Raw genomic sequence first — 21798 nt, forward strand, 5'->3', positions numbered from 1 at the left:
ATGTGGTCGATGATAATAGGTAGCAGTATATACAGCATAATCTAGACAAGTCACTTCTGGATTAATACTACGCCACTTAATTCCTTCCCATACTGTGTAGCCTAATGACTGCACATTTCCAGTATCGACTGGAAAAACAGCCTCTCTTGATGTTTCTTTTCTCACAGATCCTTTTCAGACATAAGCATCTAGTCACAACTTTCAGTTTAATTCCAAACTCCTTCAGATTTTGTTTTCCAAAAAAGTTTTTGTTTTGTTCCATCAAGTTAATGCCCATCAGCTTCTTTGTAGCCTTACAGGCACTACAGAAACAAGACAAGCTGCAGTGGTGATTACAAAGTCTGTTGTTGGTCAAGACTAAATTGTAATACTGTTGAGTATAAGGTGTGTCACACCTTCATGTGGGCAACCACTTGGCAATGAAAGAAGTATTTAAAAAAACTTCTTAATGCAATAATAAGTAGTTTTCAGTGGCATCAGAACTTGCTTCTTGTCATATTACATTCACAAAACTTAGGTTACTCAATCACCAGCTATATAATCTACAAAGATAAACTCCTAACTGTGCCTCAGACAAACCAGCAGTTAGCCCAAATTGACACAGGGAATCTAAGACCGTTTGTAGGGAGATGTTATCCCCTATCCCCAGAAAAAATGTCTCATTCAAGTATGTTGCTGCATACACAGTATGGGGTGTAAGAATTTTGGCAAATTTTGCTCATTTCAGCTGCTCCATAGAGAGCTAAAGGGGGACTCTGAAGTGAGAGGCCATCTGGCTTATTTTCTTCCTAAGCTTCTAAGATAGTGGAATGAGATTATAGTATTTAGGTAGATGAAAAATGGACAGAAATCTTGCAGTGCTCAATTTTTCATGCAGGTTGTCCACTCAGTGTACAGGATATTGTTCTATGCTCCAAGTTTGAGTATTTTCTGTAGCTCTCCCTAAACAGTTTGGTGTTATAATTCTGGCATTCACTACAACTTTAAATTAATTTTATCACCAGGTACTGCTCTGCCAGGCAACCCAGAAAACATGTCTCTATTTGTAAGTACAAATTTCTTTGTTCCTTGTTTCTGAGAAGTTAATAGTGTCTTATCTATTTTGACTTCAGGACGTGTCTGGGGGGGGAGGCTAACTTCTTCTGCAAACTTGCTTACTTCAGAGTTTTCTCGCCAAGGTTTCAGAATATTTATGTGGTATTCTTTCTCCTGTTATCTCACCTTAGAATTCACTTCACTTTTTTCTAGTTTTCGAAGATTCTTGCCACCTTTCAAGGAATTTGTTTTCAGCAATAGGTTGTAATGCAACCATTTTATCTCCCTGATTTGAAATCTTAGGTATAAGAATTTTTGTTGAATTTTGTCTGTTGTGTCTGCTGTACTCTTTTCACATGTTCTGTTGTTATAGGCATTATAGTTTGTAACCTGTCCTGCATGTCTGTAAAATGCCGTGCAATGCCATTTCATTACCATCCCTTTCTTTTACCTGTACAAGGTGACCCTCTCCTCAGGTTGACCTAGTATCTGTAGAAAATGATTGGAGGGACTTCTGGTTGAGCTGCCATTCTTAGATGCATATCCCACCTCAGCAGCTTCTGCTCTAATGTAGCTGACTAGGGCAAGATAGAACTAAAGATGGCATGGATGGACTCTTATACCACAGACTGCTGGCATCCAGGTAGGAGGGTATAGGCCTGAGGGTGAAAGGTGAAAAGCTCCAGAAGTCCCAAGTGGGTACTTGCGTATTATCACAACCAGATTTTCGCGGTAATGCTAGTTGCTTTGGTTTACGTGGAAAAACACTAACACAGTCTTATAAACTTCAACAACATATTTTCTGTAATGTTTGTAAGGATTAACAATGTTTACTATTAAATTCACTGACAAAATGAGTCTTGTAAATAGGTTTCCCATGTTACCGCCAGCATGTCGTCAGCTAAGCTTGCCCCATACTGCTGTATATGCATTCCTTTTCTCATGCCGTCAAAAGTTGTCAAAGCTTTAGTTCAACTTTTCTACACTGAAATCAGTACAACAGCAACTGAGCAATCCACATCTTCTCAAGCTTTGTATGCAGAAAAACAGTACAAGATCAACTAAACAATCCCTGTCTCCCGAGTCGTATCACATACTTACAAAAAAAGAAATGAAAACGGGCATTGCAGTAAAACTACAAGCATCAGTACATAAAATCAAAGCAGAACTTTGTACTTCTAACAAAGTTTATTAAACAGCCTTTCATTATTTTGTTTGAAACTTACTTGGTACTTCACATAAATTAAATTGCATGTCTCCGATTTACTGTATACTGTATGAAAATGACCAGTAAATACTTTACCTATATTACGTTCATGTGTCCAGTTTCTTCTTTTCTTCAAAAACATTCAGTTTACATATGGTAAACCGGAAGAATAATCCTTCCGACTGGTGTCCCATTTCTTATTTTAAGTAGCAACTCCAAAAATAACAAACTAAAGCAGAAAAATAAATCTGGAAAACATCTTACACATTGTACGCTAAGTCCCACAGTGCTTTCAGGCCAATATACGTACACACACGACCACTCTTAGCGCTGAACTCAATGATAGATGTTTTTACAGCACGCAAGCCACAAGTCCTAAAATTGTACATGATAATTGCCTAAAAAAGCACTACCAATATCCCAGAACACTTTTGAACACTTTACCCTTCCGTAATACACATTTTTCACTTGCTTACTTAACTTCAATAAAGTACATTGTATCGCAAAGTCTGGTTGCGATAATACGCAAGTACCCCCAAGTGTTATCACTTCTTCAGCAGTGAACATGTTTGAACATCTACTGCTATGGTAATTTCCTAACACAACTGTACATTTTCAACATAATGGAAGTCAGGAATTAAGAACAATCTTAGATTTTAATGATGTTCTGGAACAACATGAACACAAAGAAAATTGTGCTAATTTAATATGTACTTCTCTTAGAAAGAGTGATCACTAGGTAAAATTCCATGATCAGTTGGGACTAAGAAGGTTATGTAAGCTTGGGAAGCAATGCCCCTCTGAGATGGAAAAATGGTCAGTTGACAGAAGTTTAGATGATCAGACAGATGGAAAACTCAGAGATTGGATCCAATGACTCTTCAGATCCAATCTCCTTCTCCATGCACCAGTTACTCACCAGGACTGGTGAGTTGCACACTACATTCACCAAACTTACAACAATGGGGATGATCTCGACCACCTTAGGTGTCATCATCCACTTAGTCATCAAGAAGCCTCATGGGACTTGATGTCGATAGGATGATGATGAAGTTTTGAGGACGCAAATTCAGTTTAGAGTTATCCCTGCATCATCCCGTGGGAAGGTACCAAGTACTGGCCAGCTTACCCCACCCTTGCTGGAGTCTGTACCGACTCGCCCTTCTGGTCTGGTGTTACTGGATCTGACGGGAACTAGAGCACCTTCGTCGGCTCCAGAGCTACTTGCAGCTTATCAACTGCTTCTCTCTCTCTGTCTGTCTCTCACCTTCGGTGCCTTCAGATCGAGATGAAACTCTGTGCCAAAGCTTCGGCAGTGAGTTCAGGGGAGGTTAAATCAGCACCGAGATTCTCAGAGCTCTCCCTCTTGGGGCTTCAGCCCTGGACAGCTCGGATCAGCTTAAGGACCAAGGTTCAGCAGCGGTGAGAGTTCCCTCTCGCGGTGAGAGTTCCCTCTCTTCTTTGGATCAGAGAGAGTCCTCAGTGCCAGTGACAGCTTTGGCCTTTGAGGCCTTTGAAAGGGTTTTGGCAAATACCAAAGACAAGGTGTTTTCAACCAGTTTGGCACCACCCAAACACCAGTCTATTTCCTATACTCTTCATCCTGTTGGACAGGGACAGCCAGTACCAAGGGCTTCTGAGGAAGCCTGATTTGTCAACTCCCAGTCCAATTCTGAACCTTCTACTGTTCCCTGAGAAGGTGCCCACAGAAAAAAGACATGTAAACAGAAGCACTTGGACTCTTCCCCAGAGTCTTTTACCAAAGATACTGAGATAGAAAAATTGGAGGGTTCACCTTGTTTCCTCAGAATGTCACATTCTGTGATATTTTTAAGTTAATGAAGCAGATGGGGGAGCTAGTCACCCCAAGCACCCCAAGACCCTTCTGTGGATGAGTCAGTATTCTCGGAAGCTATTGGTTCCAGACCACAATTGTCCCACATGGTACCTCCCTTTGATCCACTTATTGACCTTATGGCTGAACAGGCACAGAAGAATCCTGATGTGGTAGGCCCCATTCCTAAAAAAGTGCTTATTGCATCTTAACTGCGCCTACAGACAGGAAACACTGGAGTAATGTTCCATGAGTAGATGCTATCAGAAGAACGTTCCTCTGTTCATCCTCCTAATAGAGAATCTGTGGTGATGGACAAATTTGGGAAGCAGGCCTATGGATTAGCAACTTTCACCCTTGGATTGCTGAACTATCTGCATCATTTAACAAGATTTCAGAGAGACATGAATAAAGAGATCACCAAGTCACTCTCAGGAGTACTGCCTCCTGCAGATGTTCAGAAAACAGTGGACTCCCACCGCTTTCCACCCTGCAGTCCTTCTCAAATGTGGCCATGCATTTGCTCTCTAATGCAGCTAATGGTACAGCCAGAGCAGCTGGCACCAGTATCACCATGCCTGGATGCAGCTTTGTGACTTTTTGGAACACTTTGTGTTGTCCTTTGTTAATGTTGCTTATGATGGTTCCATTTTGTTTCGATTAAATTTAAAGCCACACTTGCCAGGAGTCAACAACATGGTAAGACTCTCTCTGCAGTGTGGGAGTGTGCTTCTCCACCCCGCAAAGAACTTTTTCTAGGAACCAGAGATTGGGGAAGAGGTTGTGGTTCCACAAATCAAAGAGTACTTTCCACGAGACTTCCACATGGCAGAAGGGGAGGCAGTTTTAATGGATGACATCCAACAGGCAGAGGCAGGCCATATAAACAAGGCTTTAGCAGTCCATTTTCTGAGAAAGCCTTTCAGTGTTCCTGAATGGTTGTCCAACTGCTGCATTCTGGACATAGTCAGGGAGTGTCTATCTCTGCACGCTCAAGCCTGGCACAGAATAAGTTCCGATTCATGGGTGCTAAAAATAATATCCAGAGGTTATTCAATTCCCTTTTCCCTACCACCTCAGAAAAAAGAAGAAAGTATCCTATGTTCCATCCAGTCAGTAGAACTCGGCAGCCATAGAAATTTCAAAGCTGCTTGAAAAAGAGTCATCCACCCAGTCTCCCAAGACTAGTTAGAATCCAGTCTATTCCAGGTTCTTTATAGTGCCAGAGATGACTGGGGAACTCAGACCAGTTTTTGATTCACCTAAACCAGTTTGTGAAGCAGATAATGTTCTGGATGGTCACAGTACAGTCCATTTTACCTCTTCTGAGGAAGGACAATTGGATGTGCTTTATAGATCTCCAGGATGCATACTACCTCATCAAAATAGTAAAGGAAGCCAGGAGGTTCCTACACTTCCAGCTGACAGACAATTACTGCCAAGTTCAGGCACTGCCATTCAGTCTTACCACAGCTCCCAGGGTGTTCACCAAGATCATGGCAGTGGTAGCAGTGCACCTGGACCTTTTGGGGATCCAAGTCTTCCAGTAAGTCAACGATTGCCTCCTTACTGCTTCCACCAAGCAACTGCTGCTACTCCACCTGGACCAAGTACTCCGGTTGCTTTGAGACTTAGGAATATCTGTGAATCTACCAAAATGTCAGTTAACTCCAGCACGGACTATAGAGTTCATGGGGTGCCACCTACGCACCAAAATGGAAATAATAAGCTTTCCTCAGTCCAGGGATCTGTCACTTCATCTAACAGTTTTTCACATACTGCATCAACCATCACCACCAAAGAGGTTGATTCTTCATCTTTTAGGGCTCATAACATTCACAATACTAACGGTTCTTCTAGCCAGATACCACATGAAAGTACTACAGTGGATTTTACCAGTACAGTGGTCTCAGTTTATTCAACTTGAGATCACCCTTTCCAGAAGGAATCAGCTATTGCAGCAGTGATCATAGATGCCTCCCTTCTTGGGAGGGGGGCCTTTCAAAGGGAGATTGGTCCAAGGTGTGCATGGTCATCATACAGGCCAATCTTTACATCAGTGCCTTAGAGCTGAGAGTGGTCCTCCTAGCATTGCAAGCATTTCAGGACCTTCTCCACAAGGGTGTGATTCCCATATAGACAGACAACATGTCAGTGGTATGGTTAATCATCAAGCAAGGAGGAACCCATTCTTATCCTCTTTGCCAAGAGGTCATGAGCGTATGGCAATGGGCGAGTTTTTCACAATGCGTTCTAATAGCAATGCACATCTCAGGGTTATCCAATGTAACCGCAGATAAGTTGAGCAGATCAGTTCTGATGCCTCAGTAGTAGTCCCTCAGTTCTGCAGTAACACATGTAATCTTTAGTCACTAGGGCCAACTTTGCTATGACCATTTTGCAGCCTATCTGAACAAGAAATGCAGCAATTACTTCGCCCAAATCCCTCCACAGGGACAATCACTGAAGGATGCTGTGGTCCACAAGTGGCCCCCGGGACTCCTGCATGCATTTCCCCTTTACCACTAATAAATTTATACAGAAAGCAAGACAGTGCAAGGCCAAGGCCAGGGTGATCTTCATTGTCTCCTTTTGGCCCCAACAGACATGGTTCCCCTACCTATGACCTCTACAGGTTCATCCTGCATGGATGTTGGACCATTATCCAAACCTACTGACTCATCGATCCAGATTGCCTCATCCAGACCAGAAGTCCATGAAGTTAACCACATGGTTCCACCAGTTTTGAGCATAGCCAGAGAAACCAGGCTTTCTTCTCCACTATTTAACATTCTTTATGGTTTACAAAAACATCTACTAGGAAAATGTATCGGAGTAAATGGAAGAGATTTTCAAATTGGGCTTACTCCAAAGGCCTAGACCTATTTTCAACACCAGTCCCATCTGTACTAGAGCCATCTTTGCCACCATCAAGCTACAAGTGGCTGCAGTTTCGGATTTTCATATTGGATGTAAAAATGTTCCAATAGCTTCCTTTAAAATTTCAAGAGCCTTCCTGATTTTCTGCTCAGCACCCCAAGACCAAGCACCTCCACAGAACATCACCATTATGCTACAAGCCCTAACTCAGGCTTCATTTGAAGCAGCTACTACTACTGCCGATCTAAAATTTTTTACTTGGAAAACAATTTTCTTTGTGGTAGTGACATCAGCCAGATAAATCTCAGAGCTACAGGCCTTTTCTTCTAAGCGTATGAACCTAGTGTTCCACATAGAGTTTCCAGTAGAACTAACACATCCTTTATTCCTAAGGTGGCATCTGAACTTAATTTAAATCAGTCAATACATTTACCTGTGTTTTTTCCAAGGTATTCAAGTAAAGGAGAATACTTACTGTATGTGTTAGATGTTCATAGGCGACTCAGTTTTTGTATCCATAGAACAAAGGAATTTAGAAAGGATGATCAGTTGTTCATTTCTTGTTCTAAACCAAAGTTGGGGAAAGGAGTTACAAAAGTTATTCTATCCAGATGATTGTCAGATTGCATTTCTTTCATATATAGTAAGAAAAAATTATCCTCAACATGTAAACCTAAAGCCCATTTAACATCAAAGCAGTTTCTAACATCATTTGGCAGAGGTGTGTCTATTAATATTTGTACTGTGGCCACTTGGGCCACAGTAGACACCTTTGTGTCTCACTAAAGCTGAACACTCAATCAAGATCATGTTCCTCATTTGGCTCCACCATTCTCAGGAATGTCCTTCCATGATACCACCTAGTTTGACAGCTTGGAATTCTATCCCACATGTTTGAAACGTACAAAAATAAACAACATTGGATACAAAAGTACTTACCCTAACATTAAAGTCTGCTTCAAACACCCTCCCTTCTGCCCCCTTCCAAATTGTCACATATGGCTTTGAGATGATTGAGTGGATTTTATTCCCTGTCTGCACAGTCATAGGAGACTGTACCCTCTTCTTCAAAAATTCTTGATCTGTTCTATTTAAGGAGTCAGTTCCTTAATCAGGTCCTGTAGGCAATATGTCCACATTGTTTTCACAAATTTTGGAGGACATCTAAGACAGGGCCTAGGGAATAGTGGGTGGGGGAGAGTCAGAGCTCTGGTTCCGATGAAGCTTTGAAGTCGGTGCTGAGGTCAGATGCAGTTGGATCAGACAACCCATACATTTAATCGGGCAACATTAATCGAACGTGTATAGAAAGTTCATAACTGTCAATTAATGGTGATTGATATGTAGACAGCAACACTTGGGTGAGTTATTACAAACAGAAATTCTGCATTCAAAATAAACTTTTCTGTCCTTTTGTCTGTGAGGGAGAAAATCCACCAATATGGAATAAACTCCTGAAAAAGTTAATGTGTAGAGCAGGAAAGAGAAGTTAAAAATACTGAAGAAGAACAAAGTGTATGGTCCAGATGACGTCATTAGCAATGAATATAATCGTTCTGGTATCATTTTAAGATTTTCTCGTATTAAAAACGGTATACTATTAAAATTTCGAACGGCACTCCGTCAAGTGTACTATAGTCGAACATGGAAGTTCGAAAATGATAATTGCAAAGTCAAAAAAAACAATCTAGGAATGGGTTTTAACATGGGTCGAGGTAGGGGAGATGTTTGTAGTTCAGAATAATACTGAACACCTACCTCGACCCATGTTAAAATCGTTCCTAGATTGATTTTTTTGACTTTGACATTTGACGTTTTCGAACTTACGTTGCCGACTATAGCACAGTCGACGGAGTGCCGCTCGAAATTTTAATAGTAAACCTTAAAAACAATTCCTAATGTCTTTCCAAGAGGGGATTGTTGTCCTTGTCTGTAACAATGACAGTTGTAGTTATTCAAAACCTTACCTGACATTTAAAGTTCTGGACAGTGCCTTCAAATTCATGAAGTAAAACACAGCAGTATTCTTCCAGCAGAAATTAGATTGAATCAAACTTTACTATGAATTTATACAAAAGAGTGCTTTCATTTTTGCAAGTATGAAGAAGTTAAAAATTTGGTGTTTGTTTAAAATTTCCAGAATAGTTGCATAACATATAAAATGCCCAATGAAAAGTCATTGAAATGTAGTAATTGAAGCTTTAAAATGCTAAAGGTGCAAATAGCAATCAGTTTTAATGTTTTAAAGGCTTGCTTCTTAAATTTGTTTTGAAATAAGGGCTTCATTAAGCCATGGAGGTTTGTAAGTATTTAATAGAACTTGACACTGAAATGCTATTTTCAAGTAGCAAATTCAAATCACCACCAAGCTAGTCCAGTTGAACATGTTTTAAAACTGAAACATAAAATTTTTAAATACAAGTAAATAAATGTCTGAAATGATTTGTGTTCTTAGGCTTAATGCTGCAGTTATGCTCATATGTTTGGCCAGGGAGCTTAAATATTGTTTTGCTAGAATTAAATGCTGGATAGCCCTTACATTTAACTATATAGAAAATGTTGGTTGAATTTATAGTGAAATGTCAAGGGGCTATATATTTTACCCTAGGCAAAATTACTAATTAGTCTACAGCTATAAATTCCATAATCTTTGGTCCAAACTTTTTGTTAGCAAGTGTCAATACCCCTTAATGAGGCTTGTGTTTAAGAATGTCTTTTAACTCGCCATTCCTCGTGTTACACATTTGTCATTCTTATATATATATATCAACATCCAAAAATTCAAGGTTGAGTCTTATTTCATACAGAACTTCAAAGATATTGCTTTAAATATTGCTTTAATAGAACTCATAAACTATTCTACTGCCTCTTAAGCACCATGCACCACAACAATATAATCAGTAAAATACAGGTAAATTAAAATAAATTGCTTAAAGTTTCTTTCATTTGGATAGTGCTATTCCCAATAGGTAATAAGATTGTCAAAGCTGGAGGTTATGTCAGTCCCTATAAATATACTGTTCAGTTAATGATAAAGTTCACCATTTAAAAAAAGAAAATTATTTTAAAGATTAAGTCTAGAGTAGTACATATAAGTAGTTTAGAAATATAAGTATTTTCAAGTCCAGCTAAAACTGTCATTATTAGAAAATTGCATTTCTACAGATATTAGAAAATCGCATTTCAGTTGAAAATGCCTTAGAAAATTACAGCTCCAATCTTATCGTAAACGCCAACTTAAGGGATCTCCATCTCTTTAGCAAAATAAATAGATCTTGTTGGAAAGACAGGTTTGTATTACAAAAAATGTTGCTTCTATAGAACCATCTTCTACTACTAATGAAGCAAAGTACTTCTCTGACTGTATTCAAATGTAATTTGGATGAATGGATGTGTAATCACAAATTCACCCCTGGGTTAGCACCCCCGTCCCTCATGGATAGGGTAAATATGTAATTGTCCCAACATATCTTTATTCTGTTAATTTTGCAAAAGGGTTTGAGATCCCTAAAATGGGTGTTGATGATACCATTGAGATTGTGAATGTGAAATTGGTTTGACAGAATAGGTCTGTTGAAGCTCTTCATGAAAGGTAGAAGTCATCTCTCAGAAGCCTGCAGGGAATCAGACAGTAATGATTATAAATCATTTGCTATAATAAGTAATTTTAATAATATCAAATAGCTTCAAAACTCTAATTATTCAGTCTGGTGTTTGGAACAATTCCGTGATCTTCCCCATTAGCCCATAACAATCTAAATTGATGATTTATAGATGGAAATTTGGAAATGTCATGTAAAACTAAGAAGAGAATTGAAATAGTCAAATCATATTGATAGCTATTACGAATTTTTAGTCACTATGGATTTGTGATTTACCCATTAACTCACAGAAAATCTGAACTGATTGTTTATAGATGGAAAAATTGGAAATTTTATGTAAAATTAAGATGAGATAGAACTGAAGTTGTCAAATCATTTTGGTAAGCATGAAGCATTTTTCAGTGACTGGGGATTAGAAATGCATATAGATAATCTAAAAACTAAAACTGACACAGAATCAACAAAGAATTATACCAGTTAGATACATTTTAGAAAGCACAACTATCATGCTTATTAAAATATTTAAACCTAAAATATATCCTGTAAGACTGATTTGGTCAAACAAGACAAGCTTGGGGACCCTTAATCAATATGTGACATATTAAAGAAACAGATGTAGTTCCCCAATTGCTTTCATGAGATTTGATTAAATTATGATGTAATACTTGTGAATGAACAGACTTTGGTAGTTGCCCAAGTTTTAAAAAATGGATTAAAGAAATGTAGGTGAAAGAAATTGAGGAGAAAGGGCAAACATCTGGAGAGAAAAGGATGATGTGGCAGGAACAAGGCATCAGGAGTAGTTCTTCACTGAAGCTTGAAGGCAGAATACTTCTTTATATATAACTGTGGCTTGTGTGTTTGAAAATCCATCTATAAAGGAAAATCTCTGTAAACAGATGGTATATTCCTTGTATAAGGAAATTATTTTACCAATGTTGGGTTGAAAAGAAACAAAAGGAGATTCAGAAAAGTACTTTTTCAATATTCTTTGTTAAGAAACTGTAGTTAGAGAGTAATATTGATCAATTGTTTTTTCTAAAAGATGGATAATTAGGGTAATCTTAAAAGAAGTACAAATCTATGATCTTTACAGGAAATGTGTGGAACAGTAGTAAATTCAGAGCAGCTTCATTTGTACTCTGTAGGAAAAAGCTTTGGGTCATGTTTCGAATTAATGCCCCCTTCATAAAAAATCCAAATCACCACCACACTAGTCCAGTTTTACATGTTTTAAAACTGTAAGTCTACATTTCTAATTACAAGTAAATGAATGTCTGAAATAATTGGTGTTCTTAGTCTTAATACTACAATTAGAGCAGAGCATGATTGCAGAAGTTTTTGGTCCTAGGTATCATGAAGAAGTATTAGACAATCTACTTAAGATGATGACCCTGTCATTTAGTTTCATATAAGAATTTACTATTAATGAACTGAGAATTATGCAGATGATTATGAAGAAAATTACTGGCAGCTGTATGTAGTAGGACTGGAAATGTAATGATTAATTATAATGAAACCAAATAGCAAGTCCCGTTGCAATAAACAGTGCTGAAACCACTAGATAAAAGTATGATATACGTTGCTAGTACAGGCTCGTATTTTTATTATTTTTAGCCAGGATTCATTGCTGAATTCTTTTTGTTGGCATGATATAATGTTATGTATTATAAATATTTCTGTTTATGAAGAATATTTGAATTATGCAGTAATGATTTGTAATAATGTTATAAAACATACTAAATTTGTGTGCTGATATATTATTTGTAACAATCTGTTGAAAAACAAGGAATACGTTGAACTGTGAACTTAACTACCAGCCTTACATCTCCAGTCTTATTGATAAGATTTCCAAGTCAAAAACCACTGGAAAGTTGCAAATACTCCAAAATGTAATCAATTTTATTGTAAAACCAATCTCTAATTCCTTAGCTCCTTGCTTCATTAGGGTATAAAACAAAAAAAAAAAAAGAAAACAAAAAAAAATACATTTATTCAGTTTAAATAATCAGTCAATTTAGTCAATCAATTCAGTAGTAAACCAATCAGCAACATGTGAAAAATATTAAGTAATTATAATTTAAAGTGCTACTTACTGAGATAAATTAAATGGCTTGTGTACATTAACAGAGCCTTGCATAGTAATGTGAATAAATACATTTGTAGTTCATTTGCACGTTTCAGTAAATTGGTACAGTTTGGTTCCACTGTGATTAATCAAAGTAAATTAGACAAAAACAACTGGTCATGTCCTCATCTGGATGATGAATAAAAAAATACTTTTGCAGGGGGCAAGACCCTTTTACCCCTTTTGTGGGGAAAGCCCCATGCCCCCTTGAAATTACATATGCCAACTCGGGAGTTGCACAAAGAAGGGTGAAGTCTCCCAATGGAAAGGAAAGCAACTGCCACTGGTGCACCTTAGAAACTGCATCAGCTGTAATTTCTATGAGAAGTGGCAACCAGAGAGTTCAACTTCACTATACTGATCTCGACCAGATGGCATTTTGTTCCAGTTGTCAGGGAGCCATACAACTTATCCATCAGTTAACGAAAAAAATTTTCATTCATTCACAGATTGCAAGCATATGTGCACTAATAACCATGCTTGTAATGGTTTTAAGTTTAATGAAAATTGTGCAATGGTGACATCATTCATCCATTTTTATGGAAACATTTATAATGAAAGTGTTTCAACTTAGCAACCCACAGGGAGTGAAGAGAAATGCTCAAGGCCTACCTCAGCTGTCTGAAAATGGTAGCATTGGTAGGTGGCCAAGGCAGGAACTGGCGGGTTTTTCACATGATCTCAGTGAGTGTTGTAGAGTCATGGGGCAATAGTTGAATAGGAGCCTAGATAGTGGTTACATTGTTCTACTGCTAAGCCTGATCAAATGATGGCTTTGGATTCCTTGTGAGTAACAAGTTCCTTCTTGAATATCAATAGATCGCATTCGCACTAAGAACTGTACAAAGGCTGCACCCCAACAAAGAACTTGGGGAATATATCTCAGATTGTTCTCATTGCTTCACCCACACTTGCTAGACAACGTGAGGTTAGCATGGATGTTCTACATTCGCTGTTTGAATCTGATAGGAACAATCTTTGTAAGTGCAAGATCATAACCTTAAGGAATGCAGGCTGACAGTAGTAATAGATCCTCAACAAAGTTTCTCCTCTGGCATGCATTCCCCCTGTGCTAGGGACCCAGCACCCAGTATTAATCTTTACAGTCATGACCTCCGATACTGGGTGAACCTTTCATTGAGCCAGGGCTAGAGGCTTGTCTCACTACCATCACTAAACTGGAAAAGTGGACACAGGGGGCTCTCATGCCTGCAACAGGTAAGGACAATAAGACCTCACATCCCTATGGTTCATTTTCAAGAGTATACCTCCTTTAATAAGGCTCTTAGGCCCATGAAGTCCATTGTGGACTGGTGTATAGTTCATTTGTTTTCCTCTTTGTAATTCCATAATCCTTGTGCAAGTATGAAGGATAAGAAGCACCCATGGAGTTTGCCATAGTGGATGTCATTTATGCAGCTGGGAGACATTCAGATTACCCCATGCCTTCTGTCAGGAATGCTGATGGTCTCTACAACCCTTCTGTGAACTGGGGTAGCTGTCCTTTGTGATCCCTTTGGTCCAACAAAAGTTTTGTCTCCTGCCACCATGAGACTTGGGTCCCTCAACTATTTATCAGACCTCCCAGGGACCAGTCCTGTCTAATGGACTGAGCACCAGAAAGGCTGACAGAACAATGCCAGTCTGCCATCAAGAAGCATATGGAAAAGATCCTTACCAGAGCATCTACATTGAGCTTTCATAGATACCACTGTAATTTTTACTGTGCTGATGCAAAAACCAAGACACCAGGCTCAGTAATATACCCAAACTAGACAACCTGGCAGAGGCTACATCCCCCTAAGGATGAGCAGGCTGTTCTGGGTACCCCATTTCTGGGTGATGTCCTTTTTGGTCAAACCTCCCAGAATATGGTAAAGGACCTTCAAAACAGGAAACAAGCACTGGCCACAGTGAAGGATCTTCTTCTAGGCCAACTCAGTTTTTTAGGTAAAGGAAGCATTCCATAAACTGAGGAGATTCCACAAACATCTAGCAGTGTTTACTTTTGTAGCTAATGCTCAAGTCCCTGCGGAGGTTCACTCCACCATCCATAAAACTCTGTACAGGCAGATGTGTTTCTGTTAAGAACAGAACAGAGAAGGAAAGAAGCATTGTACTGGCTTGAGCTACAACTTCAGCTTCAGCCAAAATATCTTTTCTTACTGTCAGGTTTGTGGAATTTTGATTAAATTCCTTGTTTAAAAACAGGGAAATTCACACTTTATATTTGTTGGTTTGCTTTACAGCTGCCTAAAACGATTGGTGCACAATTCATACTCTGGTATGTTGCAGTTAGAGATATTGACTGCACAGCATCTGAAATACATTTAAATGCATATCAGGGCTGTTTTCATTTTTTTATTTAGCTAACATCTCAAGCATGTGCTGAGAACTGATTGGTTTTCATTTTATTTTGTCAATTTGCAACTTACACTGTTTATTTACAAATGTTTACTACCTTAGATTTTCATTTAAAATTCACAGATTCTTAATAGGTTTACAGCAAAGGAGACCATCAAGAAGCTCAGCCACATCACCCTTTACTGGAGGGAAACTAACAATGCTCCCCATTAAGTAGATTTTCCAAACATACCATAAGTTTGCACTCACCCATCCAGTTTTCCAGACTGTTTTTTAAAGATACCAGGAAAGATTCTGTTGTCTTACAGAATTGTTTACTGCACATTGCCTTAGTGGGGATTTTTTGGTCCAGTATATCTACTAACCATCAATTCTCTCCTTGGCACACTCTTTTGGCCATAATTATTCCTTGGGGTGAGGACTCAAATTCACAGTTCATCTCTCTCATCCGCTGGGGGGCAAGAGTCAGTCTACTGGGAGTGACGCTGTCATCCTGAAGATGCCTGGTGTTCTTTTAATCCTAATGTCCCCCATCCCCCCCACATGTGGATGACAATGTTTATTAGGCTGGGTGGTCAGTGAGAAGTAACCATAGTCTCTGCCCCACCCTTGGGCCCATAATGATAGCCCACAAGTGCTCTGCTCTACCACCCAGCTAAGCCAGCATAATTTCTTTAAGTTCTGGCCTCTGCCAGAACACCAGCAGAGAGAAGTCTGGAATGTTTCCTCCCCCCCGATAAACACACCAGTCCTCTACTGCCAACACTGCAGATGCCAACACTGCAGATGCCTGAGCTGCTAATCAAACCTGGGTCTTCTGGACTATACACATGGCTTTATGTCTCATTGCTGGCTAGCACATTGTCTTAAATTTGTAGACTTTGCAGTTGTATTTTCTTATTTACAGTAAATATAGAAATTATGACATATTCAAACATTTCATTTTCCTGCATTTCTAACTACTAGGACTAGTTTAAGGTAGAAGAACAGCCGTATTCTGTGTTTGTGTTTGTGTGTGTGTGTGTGTGTGTGTATGTATATATATATATATATATATATATATATATATATATATATACATAGATATATATAGATATATATATATATATATATATATATATATATATATATATATATATATATATATATATATATATATATATATATATATATATATATCTATATATATATATATATATATATATATATATATATATATATATATATATATATATTACTATGAACCTATATATAATATGGATCTACTTTGACCGAAAGTACGATCCACAGAAAGCTACTTACCCGAGCTGAATCCACCAAAACACCTCTTCAACAAACGAATGGACTGTCGAATTCCTTTCACAGGGAAAGGAACCACTTGACCACCATGAAAAACAGATGAACAGAGGAAAAGTAAGCCCACCAAAATGGGGAGCTTCGCCCCCCCCACCCCCACACCACATACTTAAATATACCAACACCGAGATTGCACTACACCGAAGAGAGGGCATAGTTCACCATGGTGGTCAAGTGGTTCTTTTCCCTGTGAAAGAATTCGGCAGTCCGTTCATTGAAGAGGGTTTCAGTGGATTAAGCTCGGGTGAGTAGCGTTCTGTGGATTGCACTTTCGTTCAGTCAAAGTAGATCCATATATAGATATATATATATATATATATATATATATATATATATATATATATATATATACACACTATATATATATATATATATATATACACATAAATATATAAACATATATACATATATATATATATACATATATATATATATATATATATATACACAGACATATATATATATATATATATATATATATATATATATATATATATATATATATATTCACACGTGTGTGTGTGTGTGTGTGTGTGTGTGTGTGTGAGATATCTAAACAGTACTAGATACAAGCTGACTGCTTCTAAAAAATCTGTACATTTTCTCCTTAGAATAAAATGATCTATGTTTTGCTCTTAGAAAAGCAATAAAAAAGAAATGAGGGAGGGATAAACGCAATAGACAATGTAATGTGCTTAGGATGTGGGTCAGCTGTTTCCTGTTAGGGATAATTAGGATGGCAAAGGATATGGAGTCTGTATATGATATTGCGTCACCTTGTCAGATGAGAAAGGACTGCAGGAGGGAGTGAACACCCACACATATCCTGAATTGTTATTAGTGTTATGCATGTGTGTTGGTTGTAAATGATGTGCTGAAAGCTCATCAAATCAATTGTAGCTTTAACTGTAAGCTCTTCTGAAACAGGTGCAAGTCGCAATATTAATATTAGAAGGACTCTTTGTTGCATGAAGGTTGTTTTCTCTTATGGTTGTAGAACTGGGACTGGACTTACTATATAAGTAAAATGTCTTGTTATATCGGGGAACATACGCAAGGCATTGCAGTTTAATAGCAGCGTACTGTTTGCTATGTTAACTTTACTGCATGCTCTTAAGGTGTTGCAGTTTAATAGCAGTGTACTGTTTGCCATGCCTACCTTTACTGCATTCTGTTAAGGCATTGCAGTTTAATAGCAATGTATTGTTTGCTATGTTTACCTTTAGCTCATTCTGCCACATTCTATGCAAAATGTAATGTACTGTAGTATTTCACTGCAACCCTAATTCTTTTTTTTTTTTTTTTTTCATTTTTGTTTGCACAGCTATTACCCATCCTGAAGCATTGTTTGCTGGAACAAAAGATGATGTAATCAAAGCAGAGGTAGAGGACAGCATTCCTGTGACATCACTTTTTGCAACATGCCATGTGGTTGAGAATGTGGATTCCAAAAAGCTTAACTCCCAGATAACACAGACCTCTGGCAGAATGCATCTGCCTGCACAGGGAGCATCCAAGATTAATTCTGATGCTCAGACAGTGGAGTCAACTCAAGACATAACCTGTGAAAGACCGGAAAGCTCTGGCCTCAATTCCTTAAGGGGTAGGACACCTGAGAGGAGGACATCTTCCTTGTTTGATGCACCATTTAATTATCCTAGCTATCCACTTTGGCTGAAAGAGGAGGAGTCTTCTGCTTCAGAGCATGGCACAAAAATCGTTAATGAGGTTTCTGCTGAGATTGGTTCAGACAGGTCAACCAGCATCATAGACTGGACTGCAGAAGCAAGATCAGTTTCAGAAATGGATGATAATGATGAGGCAGTCTCAAAAACTGACAATCATCCGCAAAGCTGTCAGGAGAACAGTATTCTGCAATGTCTGCAATCCCTTGTAGCTCTTGAGAAGCAGAGGCAGCAAGATATGAAGGAGGAGAGAGAAAGGGTAGAGAGACACCGTAGGGAAGAGCGTGAATGTAGTGAGTGGTATCAACGTGAAGTTATACAGTCGCTGCATGAAATGGGTTCAAAGCTTACTGCCTGTTTTACAGAAGTAACCAGGCAAATGAGTGAAGTGGTGGGACTTTTAAGGGGGCTGCAGCCACAGTCTATTAATGTCCAAGGTAGAGTTTGTAGGGCCCAAGACCAAGATTTAGGATCTGTTGGAAATATGGCATTTAATGGACCAGCAAGTGGGCATTCACAACAGCATCAAAAATAAACAGTAATTCAACCAGTTGATGTACTAAAATATGGTGGGTATTAGAAATAGTTGGGGTTCTCAAGAAAATGTTTAAAATGGCATGCATCTCAAACGCCAGTTTGTTATTGAAGGATATAGATATGTCCCTCAAGGACCCCCCCCTTAACTCTGGTATATTCAGCTGTGGGATGTTGCTAAATGAATTGAAGACAGTAGTGACATTCCATTTCTGGGAGGGAAGGGAGCAAAGAGGGTGCATTTCAGAATTCTCTCTGAAGAACGTTATTTGAGGCATTGAGGCAGCTGGTTAGTTTTCTTATGAGGTCAGGTTTCTGCAACAGTTAAGGAGTTTGCTGTATTAGCATTACTCATCTATCCCTAAAGTCACAGGCCTGTAAGGAGGCTGCATAGTACCCTGGGAGTATGTTTTGTGCTTCTGTGGTATTGTACAAACTGCAACAAAAGGTGCAAGTATTGTATCATCCCATCCCAGAAAGTCCTAAGTGGATTTTTGTGTTGTAAACTGTTAGAAGAAATGTCTGTAGATGAAATCCAGCCAGAGCTTGTGCTAACCAAACGCAGCTGATGTCAGGGGTCCTGGAGTCTGAAACTTAAAGATTATCGTTAGGCTGCTGTGAACATGAGAACCAAAACAAAACATCATATTCAGAAAAAAATATTGGCTTCCTTGCAGTTACATGGATTAACATCCAAGAGTGCAACATATATTAAAAATTTCAACTTGTGTTGGCTTGGGAAATGATTTGTTGTGTAATTTTTGGGATGGGTGAATACAACAACATTCTTAAAGCCTAGCAAGAAGCAGTGTGAAATACAATGCAAAAGCTGCTGTAATATCCTTCAGGGGTATAATATGGAAAGAAGTGCAGAGATTCTTATGAGCTACAGTTGAAGACAGTTTAAATTGGAATGAAAAAAGATATTGTTGGATGCAGGTCCGGCTACCTCTGCTCCATGTTATAAGAATTTATTATTAATAAATAATTTCATCTTGTTTATTACACGTAAAATGCTAAATTGGTTGTAAATTGTTATAAATAAGATTCCTTTCATTGTCTTCTCATAGTGTTTATATCACTTATGCTATAACATGCAAGTTTAATGTTTTACTAAAAAAATTGAAAACGTATTGCAGTTTAAATATCTAAAATCATGGAAAGGACAAAGCAAATGTCATTTTGTAAGAACTGAAAAGAAAGAATGTCATTCGTTTTTGCTCATGCAAAAGGATGATAGAACTTGAGTTGAAAAAAAGTGCGCAGTGATTTGAGGCTTTAGAAAGTAGATAGGCACAAAGATATTTGAAATGATTTGTACTTGTTTGACCATGACTAGCAATATGTGATTAAGGTGATTAAGTACTTTGCTTGGGAAGAACAAAAGCCATCTCAGCTAACTTATATAATTTTAAATTCCTTCTTGAGTAAAACTTACACTATTTAAGTTTTAATTAACAATTATTTTGTTGTAAGATGACATATTTATAAAGGTTATAGTGGATTGTTAGAACTGTGTACTGTATCATAGACCCAAGTGAGTTCTTAAGAAATTATGTTCACTACAGCCCATTAGTTTTTGTTCGGCTTGCTTTAAAAAGGTGGGTGCAGTATGCAACAGAGGAATCTATGATCCAACATGAAGGACCATTGCAGCTAGATCTACACTTTGGTTTATCTTCTCCTCCTCTAAGGTTTTTTTTCTGCAGAAGATTTTTAAGCATAAGGCATTATATGTTCTATGCCAGCACATGTTATAACAGTGTTCCTCGCTAGAAAAATGCATCGACCATTTCAACCCACCAGTTCTTTTCTGCTGGCCTTTCAGTTTGGATCTTAGTCCTGATGTTTTTCATAGGCATTTTTTAGCCTAAGTCATTAACCCCTACTAGGTGTTGTGTCCATCAAGTAATTTGCTAAAACTCAAAGCAGCACTCTTCTCTACTGCTTTAGGAAAAAAATATAATGTGAAGCATTGTCATAGCTGCCAGTGATTTAGCAAAGAGTTTGGGAAATGAATAATGGTTAAGGTATTTACCTCACAAACATAAGAACAGAGTTTGATTCTCACCAAAGGAAAACAAGTAGGCTTAAATTGGCCCACAAAGGCAGCTAGCCTAGGACTTACCTATGAACTCGCCAATGAACCTATTTAACAAATGCACTATTTACTGACTTTTAACAGGATAATTCACAACCACTTGTTAAATTCTCTTGCTACATCCTAGTTCTCAGGTGACCTCTCAGAATAAACTTTTACTGTCCATGCAAACAATATATCTGAAGTAGTTTACTTCATTTGGTCTTCAACCTGTGAGAATACGGATCCGTATCGGATCTGAGACGGCAAAAATTACTAGCATCAGCTCTGAGCTCCAGACCCCCCCTTAACCATAATACACCTCCGCTGCCTTCCATCCCCAGATCTTGTTTGCCGCGATTTGTAATACATTGTGTCTCTAGAGCTCCAGCTAGCAGTGGGTGATTCTTACTGTAAGTTTTTCTAAAATTGTTCTTTAAACCGATTCAGGTTAGTGTAGGTATCCTTTCTCTTCTCCCATCACTTTGTAGTTGTAGTTACAGTAGTTAGTCTGTGGTGCCCCTCCCCCCCTTAGTGTTGTCTATAGCCTAGTGTGGTGGGTGTGTGTTTGTTTGTTTAAAGAAAGAAAGTTTTTATCTGTCTTTTTTAAGGCTTCTTTCTTTGTAGAATGGCTGAAAAGCTTATCTTTAAGCGCTGCACAGAGTGTGGCCATAAGCTCTCCTCAGCGGATGGCCACACTCTGTGCGTGTTTTGCTTAGGTGTGGCCCACCTTAGTGTGGATTTCTCCATTTGTCCGGGGTTCAATCCCCAAGCTTTGAAGGACAGAAAGGCTAAGTTGTCCCTCAAAAGTCTTCTGCCTGCCACTAAACCTCCTTCCTCGTCTTTGGCTTCAGTCACAGTGGCTATTGTGACTGCCTCTCCCACTTCTCTTCTTCTGGCCTCCCCTCCCTCCCAGGCTGGAACTCAAACTCTTGCATCTAAGCCTGTGGTAGCGAAGCAGAGGAGAGGTAGAGAACAGGAGAGAGAGTCGAAGACGAAGGAAAAGAGGAAGAGGTCCCCTGACTTCACGTCCCTGAGCAATTCTGCATGGATCCGTGACTCCTCTCAGCTCCAGTCTCGAGGTTCTCCCTGG

The 21798-nt window shown here is 38.6% G+C and overlaps 1 protein-coding gene across 1 annotated transcript in view; it reads left to right on the top strand.

Annotated features, from left to right (window-relative positions):
- LOC122816324 (zinc finger protein 160-like) overlaps positions 1 to 19681 on the top strand; it is a 97712-nt gene extending 78031 nt beyond the window's left edge. Inside the window, exon 5 of the mRNA XM_044089053.1 lies at positions 17731 to 19681. Coding sequence (XP_043944988.1) covers positions 17731 to 18626 — 896 coding nt within the window. The 3' untranslated portion in view covers positions 18627 to 19681. The remainder of the gene's footprint in view (positions 1 to 17730) is intronic.
- Positions 19682 to 21798: the final 2117 nt, after the last annotated feature.

Source organism: Protopterus annectens, chromosome 12.part0 (assembly GCF_019279795.1).
Source record: "Protopterus annectens isolate FY-2018-M chromosome 12.part0, PAN1.0, whole genome shotgun sequence".
Lineage (NCBI taxonomy): Eukaryota > Metazoa > Chordata > Ceratodontiformes > Protopteridae > Protopterus > Protopterus annectens.